Genomic DNA, 27,197 nt, shown 5'->3' with positions numbered 1-27,197 from the left:
AAAAGCCAAAATGCCACGGTGGCGACAAATTGCGGAATTTCAAAGTGTGATAAATCAGACAATTGTTGAAGCAATGCATCTGAAATTTTCAGAATATGCCTATTTTATGGTGTTCCAATCATAAACAATTTTTGGAGAGGGTGCAGCAACAGCCATCCCTGATTTGACACGGAATGACCCTGTTATCATTTTCACTCAAATGTTCTTTCTAGCTTTCACAGATGCTTACCTGTAGGTCACATGCTCATCCACATACGCATCCAGGTACGGCCAGAACCTCTCTAAGCAGCTCATATGTCTGTGAACCAAACAAAATGGTACTTAATAACAAGATGTTACATATGTAAATTATGAATGCTGTAGAAAAGAAAGGGCAGGAAAGTTCCGAAAAGTCGAAAGAAAAATAATGGTGGATCTCAGATTGGATATAACCTGAAAGATCACTGATCCATTACTGTAATGACTTGTGGATATCTAAATCACTGATCCATTACTGTAATGTTTTGTAGAGGTCTAAATCCCTGATCCATGACTGTAATGACTTTTGGAAGTCTTACTGATCCATTACTGTTATGATTTGTGGATGTCTAAATTACTGATCCATTACTGTAATGACTTGTGGAAGTCTTACTGATCCATGACTGTAATGACTTGTGGATATCTAAATCACTGATCCATTACTGTAATGTTTTGTGGAGGTCTAAATCCCTGATCCATTATTGTAATGATTTAGGGAGGTCTAAATCACTGATCCATTATTGTAAATGACTTGTGAACACACAAGTCACTGACCCATCCCTTTAATTTCTGGATGTATAAATCATTGATACATTCCTGTAATGATTTCTGACGGTCTTAATTGCTTATCAATTCCCATATTGTTGTCTGAATCACTGACCCATTCCTGTAATGATTTGTGGAGTCTAAATCCCTGATCCATTCATGTAATGATATGTGGAGTCCTTAATCAATGATCCATTCCCATAATGATTTGTGGATGTCTGAATCACTGATCCATTCATGTAATGATTTGTGGATGTTAAATCCCTGATCCATTACTGTATGACTTGTGGAGTTCTTAATCACTGATCCATTCCCATAATGACTCGTGGATGTCTAAATCACAGATTCATTGTGTAATGGTTTGTGGATGTCTTACTCACTGATCCATTAAATTACTGTAAACACCACAGAGCCAACACTTACTTCCACCACCTCCCGCCTCCCCCCCCCCACCCCCTTTCAAAATTGGAAAAAAAGGTTTCCTATCTTTGTCATCTGTTGACAAAAGTTGTTGTGGTTGCCAATGATACAAATAAATTACGTATGACTCCCTTTTATCACAATGAGACAATTCACTAAGAGAGAAAAACAATAGAAGCAATTGTGATTACTTAAAATGAAAACAAACATCAGCAATGAAAGTAGGTTAAAGGTTTTTGATTAATAAATCGTGTCGTTTGTTAACTCTGAAAGCGTTACAGCACTCCTGCTCATAGTAGTGTTTCAATGTTTCTTTAGCGTAGACAGCTGTAGTGTTAAGTACAAATAAACTCCAAATCAATGTATATTTACCAAGAGAGAGAGAGGGGTAGAGAGAGCTTCCACAGCTCAAAAACAATCCCCCCCCCCGTCATAATATTCTCCCTTACTTGGTACAACTTTGTGTACTTTGTGTGTTTGCAATGAAAAAATGGAAAAGTTAATTTACCTAACGAAACACAATTCCAGTCGAGGAACAAACATGGAACGCCTGCCATACTTTAAACAAAGTAGGTTCAACAACAAAAATATATATATATAAAAATGTCAAATATTTGTTGATGTTTAATAGCAATTATTTGTCCTCATAGCAGTTATCTCATACAGATGTTACTCTTCATTGGTGAAAGGTGTATGTACAAGGACACACCTTCACAGTTTGAACACATTTGATTCATAATTCACAACAGGTTGTCTCAGCACTTTTCAAACAGTTACCACAGCTGCAGTACTGCTACTTTGGTGAGTTCAATTTTGAATTTTTCTTGCATGGAATCTGAGGGTGAGCTTGATCGGATTTCATCCCTCACGTGAGGGACGGACATTTATGCAGGTAAACTGTTTCTGCCAAAATATCCTAGTGCGATACTTCTTAATTTAAGTCATTATTTTCACTTAACGCTAAGTACATACTGTACACAAATTTTTATCTTGCATTAAAATAAAATGTTGCATCTCCATAATTAAATAGAGGAAATTTTCTGTGCATTAGTGGCAGACATCAATGGAAATGGTTTTACATTATTATATACATTTTTACATTGAGCTAAAACTTGTTGAAAATATGTTCCAATCTATTTGAACAAATTTTACAAAACAGGAATAATATATGTCACTTATCAACCCAGACAATGTGGAATCTGAACATATTTCATATTTGTTATAATGAAAGGGAGTTTGTCACATCCCTGAGGGGTTGGTGACTTATTTTTCTCAGAGGGATGATCAAAATGCTCCCTGATTTTCGATCAGCACAAATTTAAAATTTCAATTTGGGACGCGACCTTTGACCTGAAATGAAAAGGATTTTGAACAATGTCAGCCAAATCAATGATTTATAAAGTGACGTTTGTAACCACTGATTTAGAATTGTGAGGGATGCCTGCAGGACAGACACCTGAGGGACAGACACATACAGGACAGACACCTGAGGGACAGACACATACAGGACAGACACCTGAGGGACAGACACCGACAGGACAGACACATGAGGGACAGACACAGACAGGACAGATACCTGAGGGACAGACACGTACAGACAGACATCGGGGGACAGACACTACAGACAGACGTTGGGGACAGACACGTACAGATAGACACCTGAGGGACAGACACGTACAGACAGACACAGAGAACCTACCATGTACCACATGTTCAAGCTAACCCAAGACCGGTTGCAAACTTTATTGCTTTGGTTACCTTGAGTGGTGTAAATGGCTAAATCACTATGGTCAAGCACTCGTACAACAGGTTGCAGATTGAACAGAATCCAAATGCTACGTGATATGATATCTATACAATACAATGTCCACTTGTTGTTTTGGCAGTTTTGCTGAGATAAGAGAACATTCAGGTATATTGACATAGTTTATGGAGGTTTACATGCCTTCCTTTTTGGGGGATGAGGGGGGAGGGGGGGTGAGGGATTACTTAAATAAAAGAGCCTTCAGTACAATGTTGGTGCCTTTCCATTTGGGGAGCGGGGAGGGGTGGGAGGGAGGAGGTGAGGGATTACTTAAATATAGAGCCTACACTACAATGCTGGGAATAGTTTACAAATTGATTGCCAAATGTTACCTGGTTTTGGATCCTTACTATGACAACTCTTTCCTTGCAATAAACTTGATTACAATCTAATGTTCTAGGGGTTTATAGAACCTCTTAAATAAAATAAGAGATTAATGTGGTATATAGAACCTCTTAAATAAAATAAGAGATTAATGTGGTTCATAGAACCTCTTTATTAAAATAAGAGATTAATGTGGTTTATAGAACCGCTTCAAAAAATAAGATATTAATGTGGTTTATAGAACCTATTAAATATCATAAGAGATTAATGTGGTTTATAGAACCACTTTAATAAAATAAGAGATTAATGTGGTTTAAAGAACCTCTTAAATAAAATAAGAGATTAATGTGGTTTAAAGAACCTATTAAATATAATAAGAGATTAATGTGGTTTATAGAACCTATTAAATATAATAAGAGATTAATGTGGTTTATAGAACCTCTTAAATAAAATAAGAGATTAATGTGGTTCATAGAACCTCTTATATCATATAAGAGATTAATGTGGTTCATAGAACCTCTTAAATAAAATAAGATATTAATGTGGTTTATATCATAAGAGATTAATGTGGTTTATAGAACCACTTTAATAAAATAAGAGATTAATGTGGTTTATAGAACCTATTAAATATAATAAGAGATTAATGTGGTTTATAGAACCTCTTAAATGAAATAAGAGATTAAAGTGTTTCATAGAACCTCTTACATCATATAAGAGATTAATGTGGTTCATAGAGCCGCTTCAAAAAATAAGATATTAATGTGGATTATATCATAAGAGATTAATGTGGTTTATAGAACCACTTTAATAAAATAAGAGATTAATGTGGTTCATAGACCCTCTTAAATAAAATAAGAGATTAATGTGGTTCATAGACCCTCTTAAATAAAATAAGAGAATAATGTGGTTTAAAGAACCTATTAAATATAATAAGAGATTAATGTGGTTTAAAGAACCTGTTAAATATAATAAGAGATTAATGTGGTTCATAGAACCTCTTATATCATATAAGAGATTAATGTGGTTCATAGAACCTCTTAAATAAATAAGATATTAATGTGGATTATATCATAAGAGATTAATGTGGTTTATAGAACCACTTTAATAAAATAAGAGATTAATGTGGTTCATAGACCCTCTTAAATAAAATAAGAGATTAATGTGGTTCATAGACCCTCTTAAATAAAATAAGAGATTAATGTGGTTTAAAGGACCTATTAAATATAATAAGAGATTAATGTGGTTTAAAGAACCTGTTAAATATAATAAGAGATTAATGTGGTTTATAGAACCTCTTAAATGAAATAAGAGATCAATGTGGTTCATAGAACCTCTTATATCATATAAGAGATTAATGTGGTTCATAGAACCTTTTAAATAAAACAAGGAATTAACACGGTTTACAGCACCTCTTAAAATATGTTTTAAATTGGAATTTTTAATGTCCCCCCCCACCACCCCCAAAAAATAATATGATACTACTATGAGTATCAAACAGTAGTCTCCTCATTGCAGAGTCAAAATACCAACCCAGCTACAAACGGTTAATGTGACAGAAGTTTGTTTTCTTCTATTCTTGTTTCTTTAAGGTTTTAAGTTTCAGAAATGAACTCCAGAGCCAGAAACTTCCTTAGACTACTTCTGGTGTGCATCGTACTCCTTGTGGTACAGTACTTAACTACTATCGATGTTCCAAATCATCTCGACAGCTTGATCCCTCCTTTTAAGAATCTCAAGAGTAGTGTCGTCGACGATGGGAGACGTATGCATAGGCTGACCGTCGATAACGGTCCGACCGGCAGGCCACCCGGTGCAGTCGACAGAGAACCTGCTGATTACGAGGATACCTCGACAGAAGAAAACAAAGAACACGAAAAAGACATACCGCCCTTTCTTGGCATCCCAAATTCCCTTTTCAGATCACCTTATCACAGATATTGGGAGACAAATTGTTCGGCGTTATTTCAAAACGACGACGCGGTGATTAAAGCCACGAATGTGATGATCAAGGCGGCAAGGGTGGACGGCAAGGTTCCGATGCCGTCAGACGAGAGTTTCTTCCGTCACACCCAGAACTGTACGGCTTTCAGGAGGACGAGGAATTACCCCGAGAGGCCGAATTCCAAAGAAGAGGAAGACTACCCTCTGGCTTACATTATAGCGACTCACAAAGAAGTGGCTCAGGTGGAGAGACTGCTGAGAGTCATCTACCAACCTCAGAATATCTACTGCGTTCACCCGGATAAGAAATCGCCACCCGATTACCAACGGGCCATCATAGGCCTCGTCTCTTGCTTCGATAACGTCTTCATTCCCTCCGAAGTGGAGAGCGTGGTATACGCCGGATACACCCGGCTGAAAGCGGACATCAACTGTATGTCCGATCTATTAGAGAAACCCGTCCGCTGGAGATACGTCATGAACCTCTGCGGGCAGGATTTCCCTCTGAAGACCAACTTGGAAATAATTCGACAGCTGAAGGCGTTCAAGGGCCACAACGACATCAACGGTATCATTCCGCCATCTTACATCATAGGCCGCACGAAGCATCACTTTATCGTCAGGGAAGATGGCAAACTCGTGTCGACTAGTGAAAGAAAGACTCCCGCTCCGCACAACTTCACAATCTATTTCGGTAACGCCTATCTCGCCGCGACTCGTGCGTACGTGAGCTACGTGGTAAACGATCAGAGGGCCATCGATCTGTTAGAGTGGTCAAAAGACACGTGGAGCCCGGACGAGCACTACTGGGTGACGGTACAGAGGTACCCAGGGGTCCCGGGCGGCTACCCTAACGCCACTTGGGATTCCCTGGCGAGATTCATTAAGTGGGGCGACATACACGAATATCCTAAGTGCATCGGTAAAAATGTCAGGGCCGTCTGTGTGTTCGGCGTAGGTTACTTGCAGCATCTAGTACGTCTTCCGCATCTCTTTGGAAATAAATTTCATTACGATTTCGATCCCGTCACTCTCCAATGCATGGAAGAGATGTTAGAATACAGGCAGCGTTATCCGGGATCCATCCATCAATTTCTATCCGAGTTTCCAAACACCACTTTGATATGGCAGAACCATACCGCTTATATCGGGGACTGAATCCAGGGTCAAGGTTTTATTAATCCAAGCATAAATACTAAATAGTATTATTCTTGCATCTTTGTGCCCCAGTGACTAAGTTTGGCTACAGCGGAACGTTTAAAATGTATAAGAAATATAACGATCGTTTTCAAGCTCGACACTGCTGAGTTTACTGTTTAATAGTAGGTTCTTATAACTGTAGTCTTTGTTGATCATTATCTGAGAAACATACACCTATGATTGATTTTTGAGAACTTGCTACACTCGTTCACTGATGTATTGAATGTTTGCATATTACAACCAAACACACACTTACCCATACTCCTCCCACCCCCCCCCAACCCCCACATTGACAAGTAAAGGGAATCCCCAGCATCTAGGAAGATGACTGAAGTATTAAAGGGATATTTCTTGTGACAGACAATGTAACTCTTAACTAGAGAATATTTATTGTATTTAGATAATAGTAGTCTGTAGTATTGAAGAGATATTTCTTGTGACAGACAATGTAACTCTTATCTAGAGCATATTTATTGTATTTTAGATAATAGTAGTCTGAAGTATTGAAGAGATATTTCTTGTGACAGACAATGAAACTCTTATGTAGAGCATATTTATTGTATTTTAGATAATAGTAGTCTGAAGTATTGAAGAGATATTTCTTGTGGTAGACAAGGTAACTCTTATCTAGAGAATATTTATTGTTTTTGAGATAATAGTAGTCTGATGAAGTATTGAAGAGACATTTCTTGTGACAGACAATGTAACTCTTATCTAGAGCATATTTATTGTATTTTAGATAATAGTAGTCTGAAGTATTGAAGAGAAATTTCTTGTGGTAGACAAGGTAATTCTTATCTAGAGAATATTTATTGTATTTTAGATAATAGTATTCTGAAGTATTGAAGAGAAATTTCTTGTGGTAGACAATGTAACTCTTATCTACAGAATATTTATTGATTTGAGATAATAGTAGTCTGAAGTATTGAAGAGATATTTCTTGTGACAGACAATGCAACTCTTATCTAGAGCATATTTATTGTATTTTAGATAATAGTAGTCTGAAGTATTGAAGAGAAATTTCTTGTGGTAGACAAAGTAATTCTTATCTAGAGAATATTTATTGTATTTTAGGTAATAGTAGTCTGAAGTATTGAAGAGAAATTTCTTATGGTAGACAATGTAACTGTTATCTACAGAATATTTATTGATTTGAGATAATAGTAGTCTGAAGTATTGAAGAGATATTTCTTGTGACAGACAATGCAACTCTTATCTAGAGCATATTTATTGTATTTTAGATAATAGTAGTCTGAAGTATTGAAGAGAAATTTCTTGTGGTAGACAAGGTAATTCTTATCTAGAGAATATTTATTGTATTTTAGGTAATAGTAGTCTGAAGTATTGAAGAGAAATTTCTTGTGGTAGACAAGGTAATTCTTATCTAGAGAATATTTATTGTATTTTAGGTAATAGTAGTCTGAAGTATTGAAGAGAAATTTCTTGTGGTAGACAATGTAACTGTTATCTACAGAATATTTATTGATTTGAGATAATAGTAGTCTGAAGTATTGAAGAGATATTTCTTTTGGTAGACAAGGTAATTCTTATCTAGAGAATATTTATTGTATTTTAGGTAATAGTAGTCTGAAGTATTGAAGAGATATTTCTTGTGACAGACAATGTAACTCTTATCTACAGAACATTAATTGTATTTTAGATAATAGTTGTCTGAAGTATTGAAGGGATATTTCTTGTGACAGACAATGTAACCCTTATCTAGAGAATATTTATTGTATTTTAGATAATAGTAGTCTGAAGTATTGAAGAGATATTTCTTGTGGTAGACAATGTAACTCTTATCTACAGAATATTTATTGTATTTTAGATAATAGTAGTCTGATGAAGTATTGAAGAGATATTTCTTGTGACAGACAATGTAACTCTTATCTAGAGCATATTTATTGATTTTAGATAATAGTAGTCTGAAGTATTGAAGAGATATTTCTTGTGGCAGACACAATGTAACTCTTATCTACAGAACATTTATTGTATTTTAGATAATAGTAGTCTGAAGTATTGAAGAGAAATTTCTTGTGGTAGACAAGGTAATTCTTATCTAGAGAATATTTATTGTATTTTAGATAATAGTAGTCTGAAGTATTGAAGAGATATTTCTTGTGGTAGACAATGTAACTCTTATCTACAGAATATTTATTGTATTTTAGATAATAGTAGTCTGATGAAGTATTGAAGAGATATTTCTTGTGACAGACAATGTAACTCTTATCTAGAGCATATTTATTGATTTTATATAATAGTAGTCTGAAGTATTGAAGAGATATTTCTTGTGGCAGACACAATGTAACTCTTATCTACAGAACATTTATTGTATTTTAGATAATAGTAGTCTGAAGTATTGAAGAGAAATTTCTTGTGGTAGACAAGGTAATTCTTATCTACAGAATATTTATTGTATTTTAGATAATAGTAGTCTGAAGTATTGAAGAGATATTTCTTGTGACAGACAATGTAACCTTTATCTAGAGAATATTTATTGTATTTTAGATAATAGTAGTCTGAAGTATTGAAGAGAAATTTCTTGTGGTAGACAATGTAACTGTTATCTACAGAATATTTATTGATTTGAGATAATAGTAGTCTGAAGTATTGAAGAGATATTTCTTTTGGTAGACAAGGTAATTCTTATCTAGAGAATATTTATTGTATTTTAGGTAATAGTAGTGTGAAGTATTGAAGAGATATTTCTTGTGACAGACAATATAACTCTTATCTACAGAACATTAATTGTATTTTAGATAATAGTAGTCTGAAGTATTGAAGGGATATTTCTTGTGACAGACAATGTAACCCTTATCTAGAGAATATTTATTGTATTTTAGATAATAGTAGTCTGAAGTATTGAAGAGATATTTCTTGTGGTAGACAATGTAACTCTTATCTACAGAATATTTATTGTATTTTAGATAATAGTAGTCTGATGAAGTATTGAAGAGATATTTCTTGTGACAGACAATGTAACTCTTATCTAGAGCATATTTATTGATTTTAGATAATAATAGTCTGAAGTATTGAAGAGATATTTCTTGTGGCAGACACAATGTAACTCTTATCTACAGAACATTTATTGTATTTTAGATAATAGTAGTCTGAAGTATTGAAGAGAAATTTCTTGTGGTAGACAAGGTAATTCTTATCTACAGAATATTTATTGTATTTTAGATAATAGTAGTCTGAAGTATTGAAGAGATATTTCTTGTGACAGACAATGTAACCTTTATCTAGAGAATATTTATTGTATTTTAGATAATAGTAGTCTGAAGTATTGAAGAGATATTTCTTGTGGTAGACAATGTAACTCTTATCTACAGAATATTTATTGTATTTTAGATAATAGTAGTCTGATGAAGTATTGAAGAGATATTTCTTGTGACAGACAATGTAACTCTTATCTAGAGCATATTTATTGTTTTTAGATAATAGCAGTCTGATGAAGTATTGAAGAGATATTTCTTGTGTCAGACAATGTAACTCTTATCTAGAGCATATTTATTGTATTTTAGATAATAGTAGTCTGAAGTATTGAAGAGATATTTCTTATGTCAGACAATGTAACTCTTATCTAGAGCATATTTATTGTATTTTAGATAATAGTAGTCTGAAGAATTGAAGAGATATTTCTTGTGACAGACAAGGTAACTGTTAACTACAGAATATTTATTGAAAATTTCTTTACGATACTATTCCAAACTGTTAGTTGGAAACTCCATCTCCACAGCTTCTTCCTAACTGAAGATATCAATGCTTGAATGTAACCATTCTGACTAGCTAAACCTCTGATTCGTCCAGTCATCACAGCAGATGGGGGGATCAAAAGCTTTAATTTCCTATCGTAATAACATTTTTGTTGATTTAATCTTGAATTACCTGTATGGTGTATTTAGAATGTTTGCTATTAAAGCTGTCAATGTTCTATGTAGTTTCAATTTTAACAACTGCAAACTTTTATTATTATTATTATTATTATTATATGATATTTTCCTATGTGAATTAGTAAGTAATATATTTCAAAGAAACACAAGAAAAATTTCAGCGGAATTGGCTATGATGATATCATTCACTCTGCTGTTACCAGATGCATTAACAAAATATCACCACATTACAGACTTACTGTTTCATTGAACTCAATAAACAAAAGCTATTAAGCTGCACTCGAACGAAGTGAAATCAAACTTTCTTGTGATTGTGAAATGAAATTTCTTTTGTTTCAAAAAAAAAAAAAAGCAAAATAAATGAATATATTGACAATATTTCAAAAACTAAGGAACAAAGTTCACCTTTGGAACTGTTGGCTAAGAATACTTTTTTAGCATCAAATAAGCTGTACACTTACTGGAGGCGAAGTATATAAGTTTCCACAATCAGTTTACAGAAACATTGCTCTATAGATACTATTTAAAATTCACATTGTGTTTTGGTGTTGCAACGGTATTGTTACTATCGGTAACCGATTTTTCAGATCCCATGAGCAGGAGATACCCACCTGATAAGTATATTAAGTGTATCCTAACAATGTTAGGACATAGCTGTACAATCCCTCTTCTTTTCAAATTGCCTAAATAGATGTTAGATCTTAATAGGCACTACAGATTGTTCATTCAGTGTTGTTTCATACTGGTAATGCATGATCCTTTATGTGACTGAATTGAAATAAAATGATGATCAATTTGTTTCCTTTTTTGTTCTTTCGTTAATTTCTTACTACTTTTTGTTTTGCTATAAGACTGAACTGTTTACTGTTTTGCCTACACAACTTGGCCTACATGCTGCACATTTTATACAAACCAATATTCTTAAATATATTGTTGGTATCCTACGGTGATCCATGAGAATGCAAATTTAAATGATGATGATCTTCAAACATCTTACTTCAAATCAAACAATTACGTCATCATAATTTCATGGCGGTTGTGAAGGGACAGGCGAGTTGTAGATTTATTGTGTTAGTATAACACCATAATACAACAAACTTTGCATGTTTTTGGTGCATTGATGAGTAACATCTTGCCAAAAATTATCAAAGTTTTGATCAACACATTAATAGACAAGAAATCATAAGTACGATTTATCCGTCGAGTTTACAAGTTACGACAATATTAGATATCTTGGGGAGAACTATCAAATTGACAGCTTGCTGCGTCGCACGTAACTTGACGAAAAAATACGATATCTGTTAAGTTGACAAAGTTGAATTTTACGATAATATTGAGAATTTCGGTCGAAAATGTTAACTGAGCACAGACCCAATTTTTTTGGTCATGTTAGTTTCCCCACTCTATTCCTTGATTACAACGAAGGAGTTGAAAGTAAGTTTCACTTTGTCCCCATATTCCTTCTTCCTTTTTTAAAGAAACCAAACTTTTTCCAAAATAAAATACAGTTTTAAGTGAAATTGGGGAGCAAACTGTCTGGGCTCTAACCTGTTCCTTGAATAATAGTCCGAGTTCCACAGCAGTTGTTCGCTGAGCACAATTTCTCGCAGGGCCACATGGGACAGAGAGCCGGGCTGAAGTAGCTTCTCTTGCTCCAACTCTGGTGGGATTGGGTCATGCAAGCACCTCGCTGGGCCATAACCGTCTCCGAGCACCCACTCGTGGTTGCCGACGACATGATGCAGAAGACCTCTCCAGTGTGACTAAGAAGCAACATTGGTAATAAACAAAGAATTCCTTATTTATGGCAATTACAAATTAACAACTCACAGCACAGTTAGCTCTAACTTTATACTAATGGAAACAGGGCAATACTTTTAATAAAGAGGTCATTATCACAACAAGTGCTGCGCATCTTGTAGATTGAAATTATTTTTGTCTCCACATATTAAACTGGTATTAACAGGATCGAGCTCAAGTGATTGGGAATAGTTTATAAAAATGTTGAGATGAGAATTAGCAGACTGAGTTGAATTCTCTGGAGACAAGGTGGTGTCAAGATGGTGAGATGAGTAAGAGCAGTATTATTTGAGATAGCTAATAACAGGGCTAAGCTGAATAATTCAGGAAGCCTCAACATGTTGATGAGTTAAAAACAGGACCATATTTTATTGATTAAGAATGCCTCAACATCTTGAGATGAGTATTAACAGGACTAAGTTCAATAAATCAGGAATGCCTCAACATCTTGAGCTCAGTAAAAAACAGGACTAAGTTCATTCCACCAGGAATACCACAACATGTTTAAGATGAGTCTTAATAGGAAATGCCTCAACATTTTGTTGTTATGAGTACTGACAGGACTAACATGAGTAGATCAGGTAATCCACAAGAGCCCAAGGTAATGAATAACTTACTATGAAACACATCCTTTCACCACCAGCCTGTCGGGCACAAAACAGGAAGTGTTTTGTGATATCTGCAGTCCAAGGCTCCAGAGGATGGTAAAACTCGGACCTTTGTGAAGCCTGTAAAAAAGTGAGAATAACATCTTTGGATCAAACAATGGTGATATACGTTTGCTTGGTAATGTTAGTGATTCAACCTAGCCTGTGCATGCGAAAAAAGAGTCACAAAACACTGCATATACCAGATGTATGTACAGGCCATAGATATATATAGCTCCTTTCCAAAGTACTGTACTTGCAAGTAGTGTGAATGGGTTTAAGAATGCTTTGGACAAGCACTTGAAGCATTGCAATCGGGTCTGAGTGTTTGTGTCTTCAGCTTTCTTCTCGCTCCTATAGGGTCCTTGATGGGGACTTGAGTGTCCCTCCTGATCCTTTTTTTCTACTAAACTAAACTTATAAATATAAATACAACAGTTCTCATGCAGATATTGGTCTAATGTATGTATTCATTAACCCAATGATAACTACTGATATCTTCTGTACCAAGCAAAATATAAACTCTCCCCACAGAGAAAAAAGACAATTCTTCTATTCGTGCAAAGAGTACGTAACCATTAGTTGGGTAACTAACAAGAAAAGCCTGGCCCCTTTGGCATCCCGTCTACAACATACCAAACAAACCTTGCTGTAAGCAACTGATAATGATATGTCTCATGCAACTCTTGTTTAAAACAAAATATTTTAAAAGTCTTTATAAAAAACCCAATACGATAAGAGTCCAAATAGCCAAAACTGAAAAAGCAAAACTTCTCATAGTTTTTAAAGTTTTGGTCATGTGCTAAATAGTGTGATACATTTATCTGCAGCACAGGATTCGCGTCATTTGTGGGTTAAAATGTCTGCATTACCAGGGTGGTAATTTGACAACTTTTGCTTTCTTCTGATTAATTTTCCTCGAGGTGTGGTCGTCTGCCAGGAATTCCGGTCATATCAGATTGACTGGAGGACTGTTCAAATTATCTACCTTGCCCTGAGACAGCCTATGCTAATATCCAACCATATTGCAAGACCTCTTAAGCTAACTAATAAGGGTGTACTATACAGGGATGCCAGTAGGGATCGCCTCCAGGGCCTGAAAATTGGAAGAACTTGAATGTCCTAAAGACTATCTAAGCGGAGCGCTACTCTGGTTGGCCCGTAGCGTTACAAGAAAATTTTGGCTAAAAATACCTCCCAGATCATCAGAAATGGTACTCCCTTGGCCTTGTAATGTTGCATCTGAACGTTATTTTATATGAACTGTATTTTGAGATATCATGTTTTATAAATGTACACTTCCAAAAATGTAGATGAGAAAATACTATACAACACCATAAGATTAGAACACACATTACTGGTTAATGAGTAAACACTTTGGATGGTAGAATGAGAAGGAAGGGCATTGACCGGAAGGAGCCGGTCACTGAGGGTGCACAGTGTTAAAAGATTACCAGGGCATACTAGACACGGTATTATGAGGTACTGATGTTGTGGGCAGACAGGTAAGCGGGGAACGAAGTAAATCACACATTACTGGTTAATGGTCAAGTGTTCGATTCTTTAATCTTAAATGGCACTTTTCTTCGGTTTTACTTTCAACTGGGGCGGAAACTCGGAAAGACCGTGTGGAGCTGGAACCATATTTCAAAATCGGAAAACAGCCGGAATTCCGGCATCCCTGATTATATTAACTTTTTCTTCTTTCTACCATTACCATCTGGATGCTCCTATTCAGCCAGTTATAACATGATGTAAACACACAGCACTTCTTTGATTTCATCTGCAAACCATTTTTGCAAAATGTCTTGATTCTTTGGTGGACTAAAGTAAATTATGTTTGGTGCTTTTTCCTTCATTATTATGTATATATGTCCAAAACCAGTCTGCAGTAAATTCAACACAAAAATGTAGTTTTTAAACCATCCAATGAACCCGGTAAACATTGCAGCCATTGATTTTTATTTGTAGAGAATTGCAAGATGGCAAATATTTGAAATTAGGTTTTCCACTATTCATATGGATTTAGGAGACGGGCTTTTCTTTTATGTCCTTAATGTTTACAACAGCTGGAGAAAATTTCATACAATCTAGTGTAAATACATTATTTGATTTTGCCAGTTTTATGAAATATATAAATAAATTTTAACCTTTATGAAACGCTTTTAGATAGAACCATGTCTGTTGGCCTACAAATATCTGGAAGATAAAATCAATTTCATTCACAGCTATTAGGATCATATCATGGAGGCACACACACACATACACACGCGTACCCACACTTAATACCTTACGGGGAACACCTTGTGAGGAACAGCAATGAGCGTGAGGATACCTTAGGGGTAACGGTGAGGATGAAGATACCTTGTGAGGAACAATGGTGGCTAGCATACACATTAGTGTTTTAATTATTCCTTAATTAATTGGACAGTTAATTAAATAAATGACACTTTTAAGGATCGTGTTGTATTGTGTGGTGTTGTTTAATCCTGATTTGCTGTAGCTCAACTGAATATACAAGAAAGGGTTTTAAGCTGTTCCATGAACAAAACATATGATGATTGTGGTGTAAACAAAAACTAATTAAGTTCAAGGTTACACTACATCTCTTGCTTTATATTACGGATCGGGGAATGAAAACCATAAGAATCTAAACAAATAAAGGTATAAAAGTTAGGAGCTACCAGGTAAGCTAGGATATATTGATCCCTTCAAGTAAATGAGATTAACCTTTACTGTGTAGCCTGGAAGGAGATTACCTAATTACTATCACACGCAACTGTATATTGTTGAATCATGTTTCTTGTGTTATTGTTACCATTCGCATTCTAGGACCTAAATATTATTTGAGTACCAGTGTAGCTTGTGGGGTACAGAACTTAAATGTGATATAAATGCACCTTAATGCATCCTTGTTGCAGCCTAAAGTTGATGCCTTCATTGCTATTAGAAGCCAACGATAACTTCGACAGTTGCTGTATACTGGATAATGAAAATTCACCAATTGATGCTGTATGCTGGCCATGTTGTATGAGTGTCAGGATACCTTGTGGCGTACAGAAAGTGAAATAAAACTTCAATTTGCAATTTGGCTCAAAAGAACTAAATCCTTCTACCTAGCAAACAATGGAAATTTCTTGATATGAATTCATCTAATTGACAGTAGTAATCTGTACAGTAAATTTATTAATTTCATTGTAGGACAGAAGATTATATGAGTACAAGTGTAGCTTGTGAGGAACAAAATTAAAATGTGATATAAGTATACCTTAATGCATCTAAGTGGCAGCCTAAAGTAGATGCCTTTGTTTCTATTAGAAGTTATAAACAATAACTTTGACCTTGGTTTTATACTGGAATATGAAAATTCACCTATTGATGCTGTATTCTGGTCATGTTGTACGAGTGCCAGGATACCTTGTGGGGTACAGACAGTTAAATTTAATTAAAATTTGTCTCTCAAGAACTTAACAAGAACTAAATCCTTCTACCTAGCAAACAATGGATATTTCTTGATATGAATTCATCGATTGACCGTGGTTATCTGTACAGTAAAATTTTTATTCGCATTGTAGGATTTAAGATTATATGAGCACAAGTGTAGCTTGTGGGGTACAGAACTTAAATGTAATATAAATATACCTTAATGCATCTAAATGGCAGCCTAAAGTAGATGTCTCCATTGCTATGAGTAGCCAACAATATTTTTTACAGTGCTTTATATGGTGGATAATAAATATTAACTTGTTGATACTGTACTCTGGTTATGTGGTATGAGTGCCAGGATACCTTGTGGGGTACAGAGAGTTAAATTAAATTAATATTTGTCTCTCAAGAACTAATAACAAAACCTTAATCCTTCTACCTAGCAAACAATGGAAATTCTTCAATATGAATTCAAAGAATTTACCATGGTTATCTGTACAGTAAAACTTTTATTCGCATTGTAGGACTGAAGATTATATGAGTACAAGTGTAGCTTGTGGGGTACAGAACTTAAATGTAATATAAATGTACCTTAATGCATCTAAATGGCAACCTAAAGTAGATGCCTTCATTGCTATGAGTAGCCAACAATAATTTTTACAGTGCTTTATATACTGGATAATAAATATTAACTTGCTGATACTGTACTCTGGTCATGTGGTATGAGTGCCAGGATACCTTGTGGGGTACAGACAGTTAAATTACAATTTGTCGTACTGTACTCTGGTCATGTGGTATGAGTGCCAATATACCTTGTGGGGTACAGACAGTTCAATTACAATTTGTCTCTCAAGAACTAAACAAGAACTAAATCATTCTACCTAGCAAACAATGGATATTCCTTGATATGTATTCATCAAATTGACAGCGATAATCTATACAGAAAAATACTTATCATTCGCATTGTAGGACCTAATATTATATGAGTACCAGTGTAGCTTGTGGGGTACAGAACTGAAATGTGATATAAATACACCTTAATGCATCTAAGTGGCAGCTAGAAAAGATGCCTTCATTGAGAAGCCAAACAATAACTTTGACCCTGGTTTTATACTATAATATGAAAATTCACCTATTGATGCTATATTCTGGTCATGTTGTATGAGTGCCAGGATACCTTGTGGGGTACAAACAGTTAAATTTAATTAAAATTTGTCTCTCAAGTTCTTAATTAGAACTAAATCCATCTACCTAGCAAACAATGGAAATCCTTCAATATGAATTCAAAGAATTTACCATGGATATCTGAATAGTAAATTGATAATTTGCATCATAGGACTTAAGATTATATGAGTACCAGTGTAGCTTGTGGGGTACAGAACTTTGATGTGATATAAATATACAATAATGCATCTAAGTGGCAGCCTAAATTAGATGCCTTCATTGCTATTAGAAGCCAACAATAACTTTGACCTTGGTTTTATACTGGAATATGAAAATTCACGAATTGATACTGTATTCTGGTAATGTGGTATGAGTACCAGGATACCTTGTGGGGTACAAACAGTTAAATTAAATTAAAATTTGTCTCTCAAGAACTTAACAAGAACTAAATCCTTCTACCTAACAAACAATGGATATTCCTTGAAATGAATTCATTGATTGACCGTGGTTATCTGTACAGTAAAATTTGGACTTAAGATTATATGAGTACAAGTGTAGCTTGTGGGGTACAGAACTTTAATGTGATATAAATATACCTTAATGCATCTAAGTGGAAGCCTTAAGTAGATGCCTTCATTGCTATGAGTAGCCAACAATATTTTTTACAGTGCTTAATATACTGGATAATAAATATTAACTTGTTGATACTGTACTCTGGTCATGTGGTATGAGTGCCAGGATACCTTGTGGGGTACAGACAGTTAAATTACAATTTGTTGTACTGTACTCTGGTCATGTGGTATGAGTACCAGGATACCTTGTGGGGTACAGACAGTTAAATTACAATTTGTCTCTCAAGAACTTAATTAGAACAAAATCCATCTACCTAGCAAACAATAAAAATTCTTCAATATAAATTCATCTAATTGACAGCGACAATCTATACAGAATAAAACTTATCATTCGCATTGTAGGACCTTATATTATATGAGTACCAGTGTAGCTTGTGGGGTACAAAACTTAAATGTCATATAAATATACCTTAAAAATAATGCACCTAAATGGCAGCCTTAAGTAGATGCCTTCATTGCTATGAGTAGTCAACAATAGTTTTGGCAGTGCTTTATATACAGGATAATGAAAATTCACCTACTGATGCTGTATTCTGGTCATGTGGTATGAGTGCCAGGATACCTTGTGGGGTACAGACAGTTAAATTAAATTAAAATTTGTCTTTCAAGAACTTAACAAGAACTAAATCCTTCTACCTAGCAAACAATGAAAATTCTTTAATATAAATTCATCTAATTGACAGCGATATTCTATTCAGAAAAATACTTATCATTCGCATTGTAGGACCTAATATTATATGAGTACCAGTGTAGCTTGTGCAGTACAGAACTTAAATGTGATATAAATACACCTTAATGCATCTAAGTGGCAGCCTAAAGTAGATGCCTTCATTGCTATTAGAAGCCAACAATAACTTTGACCTTTGTTTTATACTGGAATATGAAAATTCACCTATTGATACTGTATTCTGGTAATATGGTATGAGTAAACCAGGATACCTTGTGGGGTACAGACATTTAAATTAAAATTTGTCTCTCAAGAACTTAACAAGAACCAAATCCTTCTACCTAGCATACAATGGATATTCCTTGATATGAATTCACCGATTGACTACGGTTATATGTACAGTAAAAATTTTATTCGCATTGTAGGACTTAAGATTATATGAGTACAAGTGTAGCTTGTGGGGTACAGAACTTTAATGTGATATAAATATACCTTAATGCATCTAAGTGGAAGCCTTAAGTAGATGCCTTCATTGCTATGAGTAGCCAACAATATTTTTTACAGTGCTTAATATACTGGATAATAAATATTAACTTGTTGATACTGTACTCTGGTCATGTGGTATGAGTTCCAGGATACCTTGTGGGGTACAGACAGTTAAATTACAATTTGTTGTACTGTACTCTGGTCATGTGGTATGAGTGCCAGGATACCTTGTGGGGTACAGACAGTTCAATTACAATTACAATATGTCTCTCAAGAACTTAATTAGAACTAAATCCATCTACCTAGCAAACAATGAAAATTCTTCAATATAAATTCATCTCATTGACAGCGATAATCCATACAGAAAAATACTTATCATTCGCATTGTAGGACCTAATATTATATGAGTACCAGTGTAGCTTGTGCGGTACAGAACTTAAATGTGATATAAATACACCTTAATGCATCTAAGTGGCAGCCTAAAGTAGATGCCTTCATTGCTATTAGAAGCCAACAATAACTTTGACCTTTGTTTTATACTGGAATATGAAAATTCACCTATTGATACTGTATTCTGGTAATATGGTATGAGTAAACCAGGATACCTTGTGGGGTACAGACATTTAAATTAAAATTTGTCTCTCAAGAACTTAACAAGAACCAAATCCTTCTACCTAGCATACAATGGATATTCCTTGATATGAATTCACCGATTGACTACGGTTATATGTACAGTAAAAATTTTATTCGCATTGTAGGACTTAAGATTATATGAGTACCAGAGTAGCTTGTGGGGTACAGAACTTTAATGTGATATAAATATACCTTAATGCATCTAAGTGGAAGCCTTAAGTAGATGCCTTCATTGCTATGAGTAGCCAACAATATTTTTTACAGTGCTTAATATACTGGATAATAAATATTAACTTGTTGATACTGTACTCTGGTCATGTGGTATGAGTGCCAGGATACCTTGTGGGGTACAGACAGTTAAATTACAATTTGTCTCTCAAGAACTTAATAAGAACTAAAGCCATCTACTGTACGTAGCAAACAATGAAAATTCTTCAATATAAATTCATCTAATTGACAGCGATATCCTATTCAGAAAAATACTTATCATTCGCATTGTAGGACCTAATATTATATGAGTACCAGTGTAGCTTGTGCAGTACAGAACTTTAATGTGATATAAATACACCTTAATGCATCTAATTAAGTGGCAGCCTAAAGTAGATGCCTTCATTGCTATTAGAAGCCAACAATAACTTTGACCTTTGTTTTATACTGGAATATGAAAATTCACCTATTGATACTGTATTCTGGTAATATGGTATGAGTACCAGGATACCTTGTGGGGTACAGACAGTTAAATAACAATTTGTCTCTCAAGAACTTAATTAGAACTAAATCCATCTACCTAGCAAACAATAAAAATTCTTCAATATAAATTCATCTAATTGACAGCGATAATCTATACAGAATAAAACTTATCATTCGCAATGTAGGACCTTATATTTTATGAGTACCAGTGTAGCTTGTGGGGTACAAAACTTAAATGTCATATAAATATACCTTAAAAATAATGCATCTAAATGGCAGCCTTAAGTAGATGTCTTCATTGCTATGAGTAGCCAACAATAGTTTTGGCAGTGCTTTATATACAGGATAATGAAAATTCACCTATTGATGCTGTATTCTGGTCATGTGGTATGAGTGCCAGGATACCTTGTGGGGTACAGACAGTTAAATTACAATTTGTTGTACTGTACTCTGGTCATGTGGTATGAGTGCCAGGATACCTTGTGGGGTACAGACAGTTAAATTACAATTTGTCTCTCAAGAACTTAATTAGAACTAAATCCATCTACCTAGCAAACAATGAAAATTCTTCAATATAAATTCATCTCATTGACAGCGATAATCCATACAGAAAAATACTTATCATTCGCATTGTAGGACCTAATATTATATGAGTACCAGTGTAGCTTGTGCGGTACAGAACTTAAATGTGATATAAATACACCTTAATGCATCTAAGTGGCAGCCTAAAGTAGATGCCTTCATTGCTATTAGAAGCCAACAATAACTTTGACCTTTGTTTTATACTGGAATATGAAAATTCACCTATTGATACTGTATTCTGGTAATATGGTATGAGTACCAGGATACCTTGTGGGGTACAGACATTTAAATTAAAATTTGTCTCTCAAGAACTTAACAAGAACTAAATCCTTCTACCTAGCAAACAATGGATATTCCTTGATATGAATTCACCGATTGACCGCGGTTATATGTACAGTAAAAATTTTATTCGCATTGTAGGACTTAAGATTATATGAGTACAAGTGTAGCTTGTGGGGTACAGAACTTTAATGTGATATAAATATACCTTAATGCATCTAAGTGGAAGCCTTAAGTAGATGCCTTCATTGCTATGAGTAGCCAACAATATTTTTTACAGTGCTTAATATACTGGATAATAAATATTAACTTGTTGATACTGTACTCTGGTCATGTGGTATGAGTGCCAGGATACCTTGTGGGGTACAGACAGTTAAATTACAATTTGTTGTACTGTACTCTGGTCATGTGGTATGAGTGCCAGGATACCTTGTGGGGTACAGACAGTTAAATTACAATTTGTTGATACTGTACTCTGGTCATGTGGTATGAGTGCCAGGATACCTTGTGGGGTACAGACAGTTAAATTACAATTTGTCTCTCAAGAACTTAATTAGAACTAAATCCATCTACCTAGCAAACAATAAAAATTCTTCAATATAAATTCATCTAATTGACAGCGATAATCTATACAGAATAAAACTTATCATTCGCATTGTAGGACCTTATATTATATGAGTACCAGTGTAGCTTGTGGGGTACAAAACTTAAATGTCATATAAATATACCTTAAAAATAATGCATCTAAATGGCAGCCTTAAGTAGATGCCTTCATTGCTATGAGTAGCCAACAATAGTTTTGGCATTGCTTTATATACAGGATAATGAAAATTCACCTAATGATGCTGTATTCTGGTCATGTGGTATGAGTGCCAGGATACCTTGTGGGGTACAGACAGTTCAATTACAATTACAATATGTCTCTCAAGAACTTAATTAGAACTAAATCCATCTACCTAGCAAACAATGAAAACTCTTCAATATAAATTCATCTAATTGACAGCGATAATCTATACAGAATAAAAGTTATCATTCGCATTGTAGGACCTAATATTATATGAGTACCAGTGTAGCTTGTGGGGTACAGAACTTAAATGTGATATAAATACACCTTAATGCATCTAAGTGGCAGCCTAAAGTAGATGCCTTCATTGCTATTAGAAGCCAACAATAACTTTGACCTTTGTTTTATACTGGAATATGAAAATTCACCTATTGATACTGTATTCTGGTAATATGGTATGAGTACCAGGATACCTTGTGGGGTACAGACATTTAAATTAAAATTTGTCTCTCAAGAACTTAACAAGAACTAAATCCTTCTACCTAGCAAACAATGGATATTCCTTGATATGAATTCACCGATTGACCGCGGTTATATGTACAGTAAAAATTTTATTCGCATTGTAGGACTTAAGATTATATGAGTACAAGTGTAGCTTGTGGGGTACAGAACTTTAATGTGATATAAATATACCTTAATGCATCTAAGTGGAAGCCTTAAGTAGATGCCTTCATTGCTATGAGTAGCCAACAATATTTTTTACAGTGCTTAATATACTGGATAATAAATATTAACTTGTTGATACTGTACTCTGGTCATGTGGTATGAGTGCCAGGATACCTTGTGGGGTACAGACAGTTAAATTACAATTTGTTGTACTGTACTCTGGTCATGTGGTATGAGTGCCAGGATACCTTGTGGGGTACAGACAGTTAAATTACAATTTGTTGATACTGTACTCTGGTCATGTGGTATGAGTGCCAGGATACCTTGTGGGGTACAGACAGTTAAATTACAATTTGTCTCTCAAGAACTTAATAAGAACCAAATCCATCTACCTAGCAAACAATAAAAATTCTTCAATATAAATTCATCTAATTGACAGCGATAATCTATACAGAATAAAACTTATCATTCGCATTGTAGGACCTTATATTTTATGAGTACCAGTGTAGCTTGTGGGGTACAAAACTTAAATGTCATATAAATATACCTTAAAAATAATGCATCTAAATGGCAGCCTTAAGTAGATGCCTTCATTGCTATGAGTAGCCAACAATAGTTTTGGCATTGCTTTATATACAGGATAATGAAAATTCACCTAATGATGCTGTATTCTGGTCATGTGGTATGAGTGCCAGGACACCTTGTGGGGTACAGACAGTTCAATTACAATTACAATATGTCTCTCAAGAACTTAATTAGAACTAAATCCATCTACCTAGCAAACAATGAAAACTCTTCAATATAAATTCATCTAATTGACAGCGATAATCTATACACAATAAAACTTATCATTCACATTGTAGGACCTAATATTATTTTTCACAATCAGTGGTGTAACTTCCAATATTGGCACTTATTGCTTTGTAACTCAGTGACCAAATACCAGAATTCTTAGATTTTTTGCCATTTGACCATCCTAAGTGAAGTCTACCTTGGGTAGCTTAACGAACTTTCTCGGTTTCTTCAGGTTGATTTGGTGGCCATAAATATGCTTAAAATATGCTAGTTCAGCCGTACACTCTCAACAACACTGTTTTTGTCAGAGCCTGTACTTATTGGTGGAAGGTATTTTCCAGTTCTTATTTGGTTGATATTATCAACAAGTGTCCAAACTAAAATGCAATTGTGTTCCCCAGGTTTCCTTCCTTTCCTTCTCCAAGGAACGGTGGCTAGATTTTGTCGTTTCGGAGGTGACATTTTCCGTTAACAATTGGTACCTAAGTTTGACTGCAACTAAGTTCTAGTTAAGCAGTGTAAATTTTGTTAAGTAAGGTTGCATTATTACAATAACTAATGTGTCTAATATCTGGGCCAAAAAATATTTTTCATTTGGAATTCTTAAAAAAATTGTGTTAATTTCAAATTCAATGTTAACTTTTCCGTTAACTTTTCCGTCACCTCCGAAACAAAGCATTCTTCAGTCCAAGATTTATGTAAACAATAGTATAGCCATTTTGAACATATTGAAATATACCTCACCCCCTAACGTAATATTTGAGTAAAAGTTGTGACAACATGACCACTCGTTTTAATTTCTGGGAGATTCTTAACTTTCCGTTAACATGCGTCACCTCCGAAACACCATGTCACCTCCGAAACAGGTTAGTTGGAAATTTGATCTCTACTGATCCAATAAACATCTTCCTTGGCTAAAACTCATATTCCCCAAACCTTAACCGGTTTGTGAATTAACGAGCGACGTACTCACCTCATATAACCTATGCATTACCGTATTAACCTCGCTCTAGCATCTGGCAATTTGTCTGTATGTAAGTGTGGCCATCTCCCTTCCGTAATTTCCAGGCCGCAATGGTGCGGCACCGGACGGAGAAGGGGGAGAGGATCGACCAAGGGGCGGAAACCCCGAGGATACAACCAAAAACATTCTCACCTGAAGAGGCCCTAGGTGGGCTGGTGTGGGTGACAGGTGGGTCCTGAGTGGGCCCGAAGTGGGTCCAGAGTGGGTCGTCGGTGGGTGTAGGCGGGACCCCACGACATCCCTCGAAAATTCCTGGGGGGAAAGGCCGTCACATGGTCATATCTGTGTGGCCAGTTCCCCTAGTATCCGAGGAGGGTATCCGACGTGGTTGTATGGTTCCGTCCGCGAGGTCCCCCATAGTGGGGAGGCGGGTCGGGATGTTATATGAGGTGAGTACGTCGCTCGTTAATTCACAAACCGGTTAAGGTTTGGGGAATTCACAGCGCGTACTCCCTCACCTCATATAACCTATGCATTTGTGACACAGGAGCCCTGGCGGTGGGTCGAGGATCTCGCGGGCGGCGGACCTAGGGCCGCTCGGGCAAAATCCCCTTCCGTGGCAGGGGTGTTTGTGAGATAACAGGCGACAAAGGAAGACGGGGTCTTCCAGGCCGCCGCCTTCATAATATCTTCTAGGGGAACCCCCCGGAACCACGCCCTGGACGTGGCGTGGCCTCGGACGTCGTGCGCCCGGACGGGTTCCCCAGGCTGGGTGTGGGCACGAATTAAGTCGGCCATCCACCGTGAAATGGTGTCCTTTGAGGCCGGGGTGTAGGGCGACCGCGGTAAAATGAAGAGCCTGTCCGAGGTACGTAGCTGTTTGGTCCTCTCTATGTACCACTTAAGGGCTCGGACAGGGCACCAGCGCTTGTCTTCCGCGATTGACGAGGCTTGTGACAGACTCGGTAGGAAGATCTCGTTCGGGGTAAAGGTTACTGATTGGTTCTTTGGGAGGAAGTGAGGGTCAGGTAGTAATCTGACTCCTCCTGGTTCGAACCTCGTGAACCCCCGTTGGAGGGTGAGCGCGTGGAGACAGCTTCTGCGCCTGGCAGAGGCGGCCGCGATCAGAAACAGAGTTTTGTGTGTTAATTTGTCCAATGGAGCATTGTGTAACGGCTCGTACGGAGAGCCCGCAAGGGTCGTCAGGACCTCGTGGAGGGCCCATGACGGGGCCAGGCGGCGCCTGGGAGGGCGTCTGTGGAACATGCCCCTTAAGACCTGGCGGAGGACCGGGTTGGTTCCTACTGAGGAGCCATCCGAGAATCCGCTGTGAACCGCTGCTATTGCGGAGCGGTAATTTCTAATTGTACTTATTTGCTTCCCTTCTCGGAAGAGTTCGAGTAGGAAGGCCGCCACCTGGTCTACTGAGGCCTCCACGGGATCAGCAGCGTTGTCCCCGGCCCAAACATAGTATCGGTGCAGTCTAGAATCGTATGTTTTAACCGTGGACTGCCGGCGGGCATCCACTGCAATGTCCGCAACCTCCGGTGGAAACCCCGCTGTCTGGAGCGAGAGCCGGAGAGTTTCCACGCAGCTAGATGGAGGCTCGTGATGTCGGGGTGGGTTATGTGGCCGCTCCGTTGGGAGAGGAGCTTGGCGGCCGGTGGGAATTTGTATGGTAGGTCCACCAGCATTTCGATGATGAGTGGGAACCATGCTTGATTGGGCCAGCAAGGTGCGATCAAAAGCATGTCCGCTTCCACGTCCCGAAGCATCGTGAGAATTCTGCGGAGTAATCCCAGTGGGGGAAAGGCGTACATGGAGAGGCCCGCCCATGAGACGACTAGGGCGTCGGTCTTCCAGGCCTGCGGGTCGTGGTATCTGGAGCAGAACGTCGGGAGTTTGGCGTTCTTGGCCGTCGCGAACATGTCGACGGACGGCCTGCCGAACAGGTGGAATATGTGGTCGGACCACGTTCGGGAGAGCTCCCATTCCCCATTGTCTAGATACCCCCTGGACAGTGCGTCTGCCAGTATATTGTCTTTCCCTGCTAGGTGGGACGCCCGTAGGCCGATCCGAAGGGAGTCGCAGAGGACGAGCAGGTCCCATGTCCTGCGTAGGAGGGCCAGGGATCGAGTGCCCCCCTGACGGTTGATATACGCCACGGTCGTGGTGTTGTCTGACCGGACCGTGACAGTGTGGCCCGTTAGGTGGGTTGCCCAGTGACGTACGGCCCTCAGGACCGCTTCCGTCTCTAAAATATTGATATGGAGACCCCTCTCGGGCTCCGCCCATTCGCCGGCAACTGTGTGTGTGCCCCATACCGCTCCCCAGCCGCTGAGGGAGGCATCCGTCGTGATCGACGTTGTAGGGGCTGGGTTCCGGAAAGGTCGCCCTGCCGCGATCCTGTCCGACTCTGCCCACCACGTGAGAAACGGGCGAAGCCCCGTTGGAAGTGGGATTGGCGTTGCCGCCGACGACCGATCCGGGGCATAGTGTTTGAGGAGGTGCCGCTGGAGCGGCCTCATTCTGAGTCTGCACAGGTCTAGAAGGTCTGTGAAGCTCGCCATCTTCCCCAATAGGCGCTGCCACGTGAGCGCTGGGGTATTCCGATTGC

At 37.0% G+C, this 27,197-nt stretch overlaps 2 protein-coding genes across 9 annotated transcripts in view; one reads left to right on the top strand and one right to left on the bottom strand.

The window, feature by feature from the left end:
* The window catches only part of LOC139962020 (uncharacterized), a 154,122-nt gene that overhangs the window by 3,399 nt on the left and 123,526 nt on the right, over positions 1-27,197 (bottom strand). For all 6 annotated transcript variants that reach the window (XM_071961836.1, XM_071961854.1, XM_071961845.1 and 3 more), the window contains exons 10-12: positions 12,783-12,893; positions 11,914-12,128; positions 230-298 (exon numbers count right to left, since the gene is read on the bottom strand). In XM_071961836.1, the coding sequence (XP_071817937.1) occupies positions 230-298; positions 11,914-12,128; positions 12,783-12,893 (395 nt within the window). The remainder of the gene's footprint in view (positions 1-229; positions 299-11,913; positions 12,129-12,782; positions 12,894-27,197) is intronic.
* On the top strand, positions 1,662-11,907 carry LOC139962047 (N-acetyllactosaminide beta-1,6-N-acetylglucosaminyl-transferase-like). Of its 3 annotated transcripts, none has more exons than XM_071961905.1 (3): positions 1,662-2,095; positions 4,921-9,960; positions 10,129-11,907. In XM_071961905.1, the coding sequence occupies exon 2, from the start codon at positions 4,937-4,939 to the stop codon at positions 6,428-6,430; it is 1,494 nt and encodes a 497-aa protein (XP_071818006.1). In that variant the 5' UTR covers positions 1,662-2,095; positions 4,921-4,936; the 3' UTR covers positions 6,431-9,960; positions 10,129-11,907. The 3 variants fall into 3 exon arrangements, with proteins under 3 accessions (XP_071818006.1, XP_071817997.1, XP_071817991.1); XM_071961896.1 differs by having other exon boundaries at positions 1,663-2,004; positions 4,921-9,874; XM_071961890.1 differs by having other exon boundaries at positions 1,663-2,004.

This window comes from Apostichopus japonicus, chromosome 3, assembly GCF_037975245.1.
Source record: "Apostichopus japonicus isolate 1M-3 chromosome 3, ASM3797524v1, whole genome shotgun sequence".
Classification (NCBI taxonomy): Eukaryota; Metazoa; Echinodermata; class Holothuroidea; order Aspidochirotida; family Stichopodidae; genus Apostichopus; species Apostichopus japonicus.
This window is presented reverse-complemented; position numbering and strand designations above follow the sequence as displayed.

What these genes read in the sequence shown, in the direction of transcription:
- LOC139962047 (XM_071961905.1), top strand. Translation starts at nt 4,937, where the DNA reads ATGAACTCCAGAGCCAGAAACTTCCTTAGACTACTTCTGGTGTGCATC.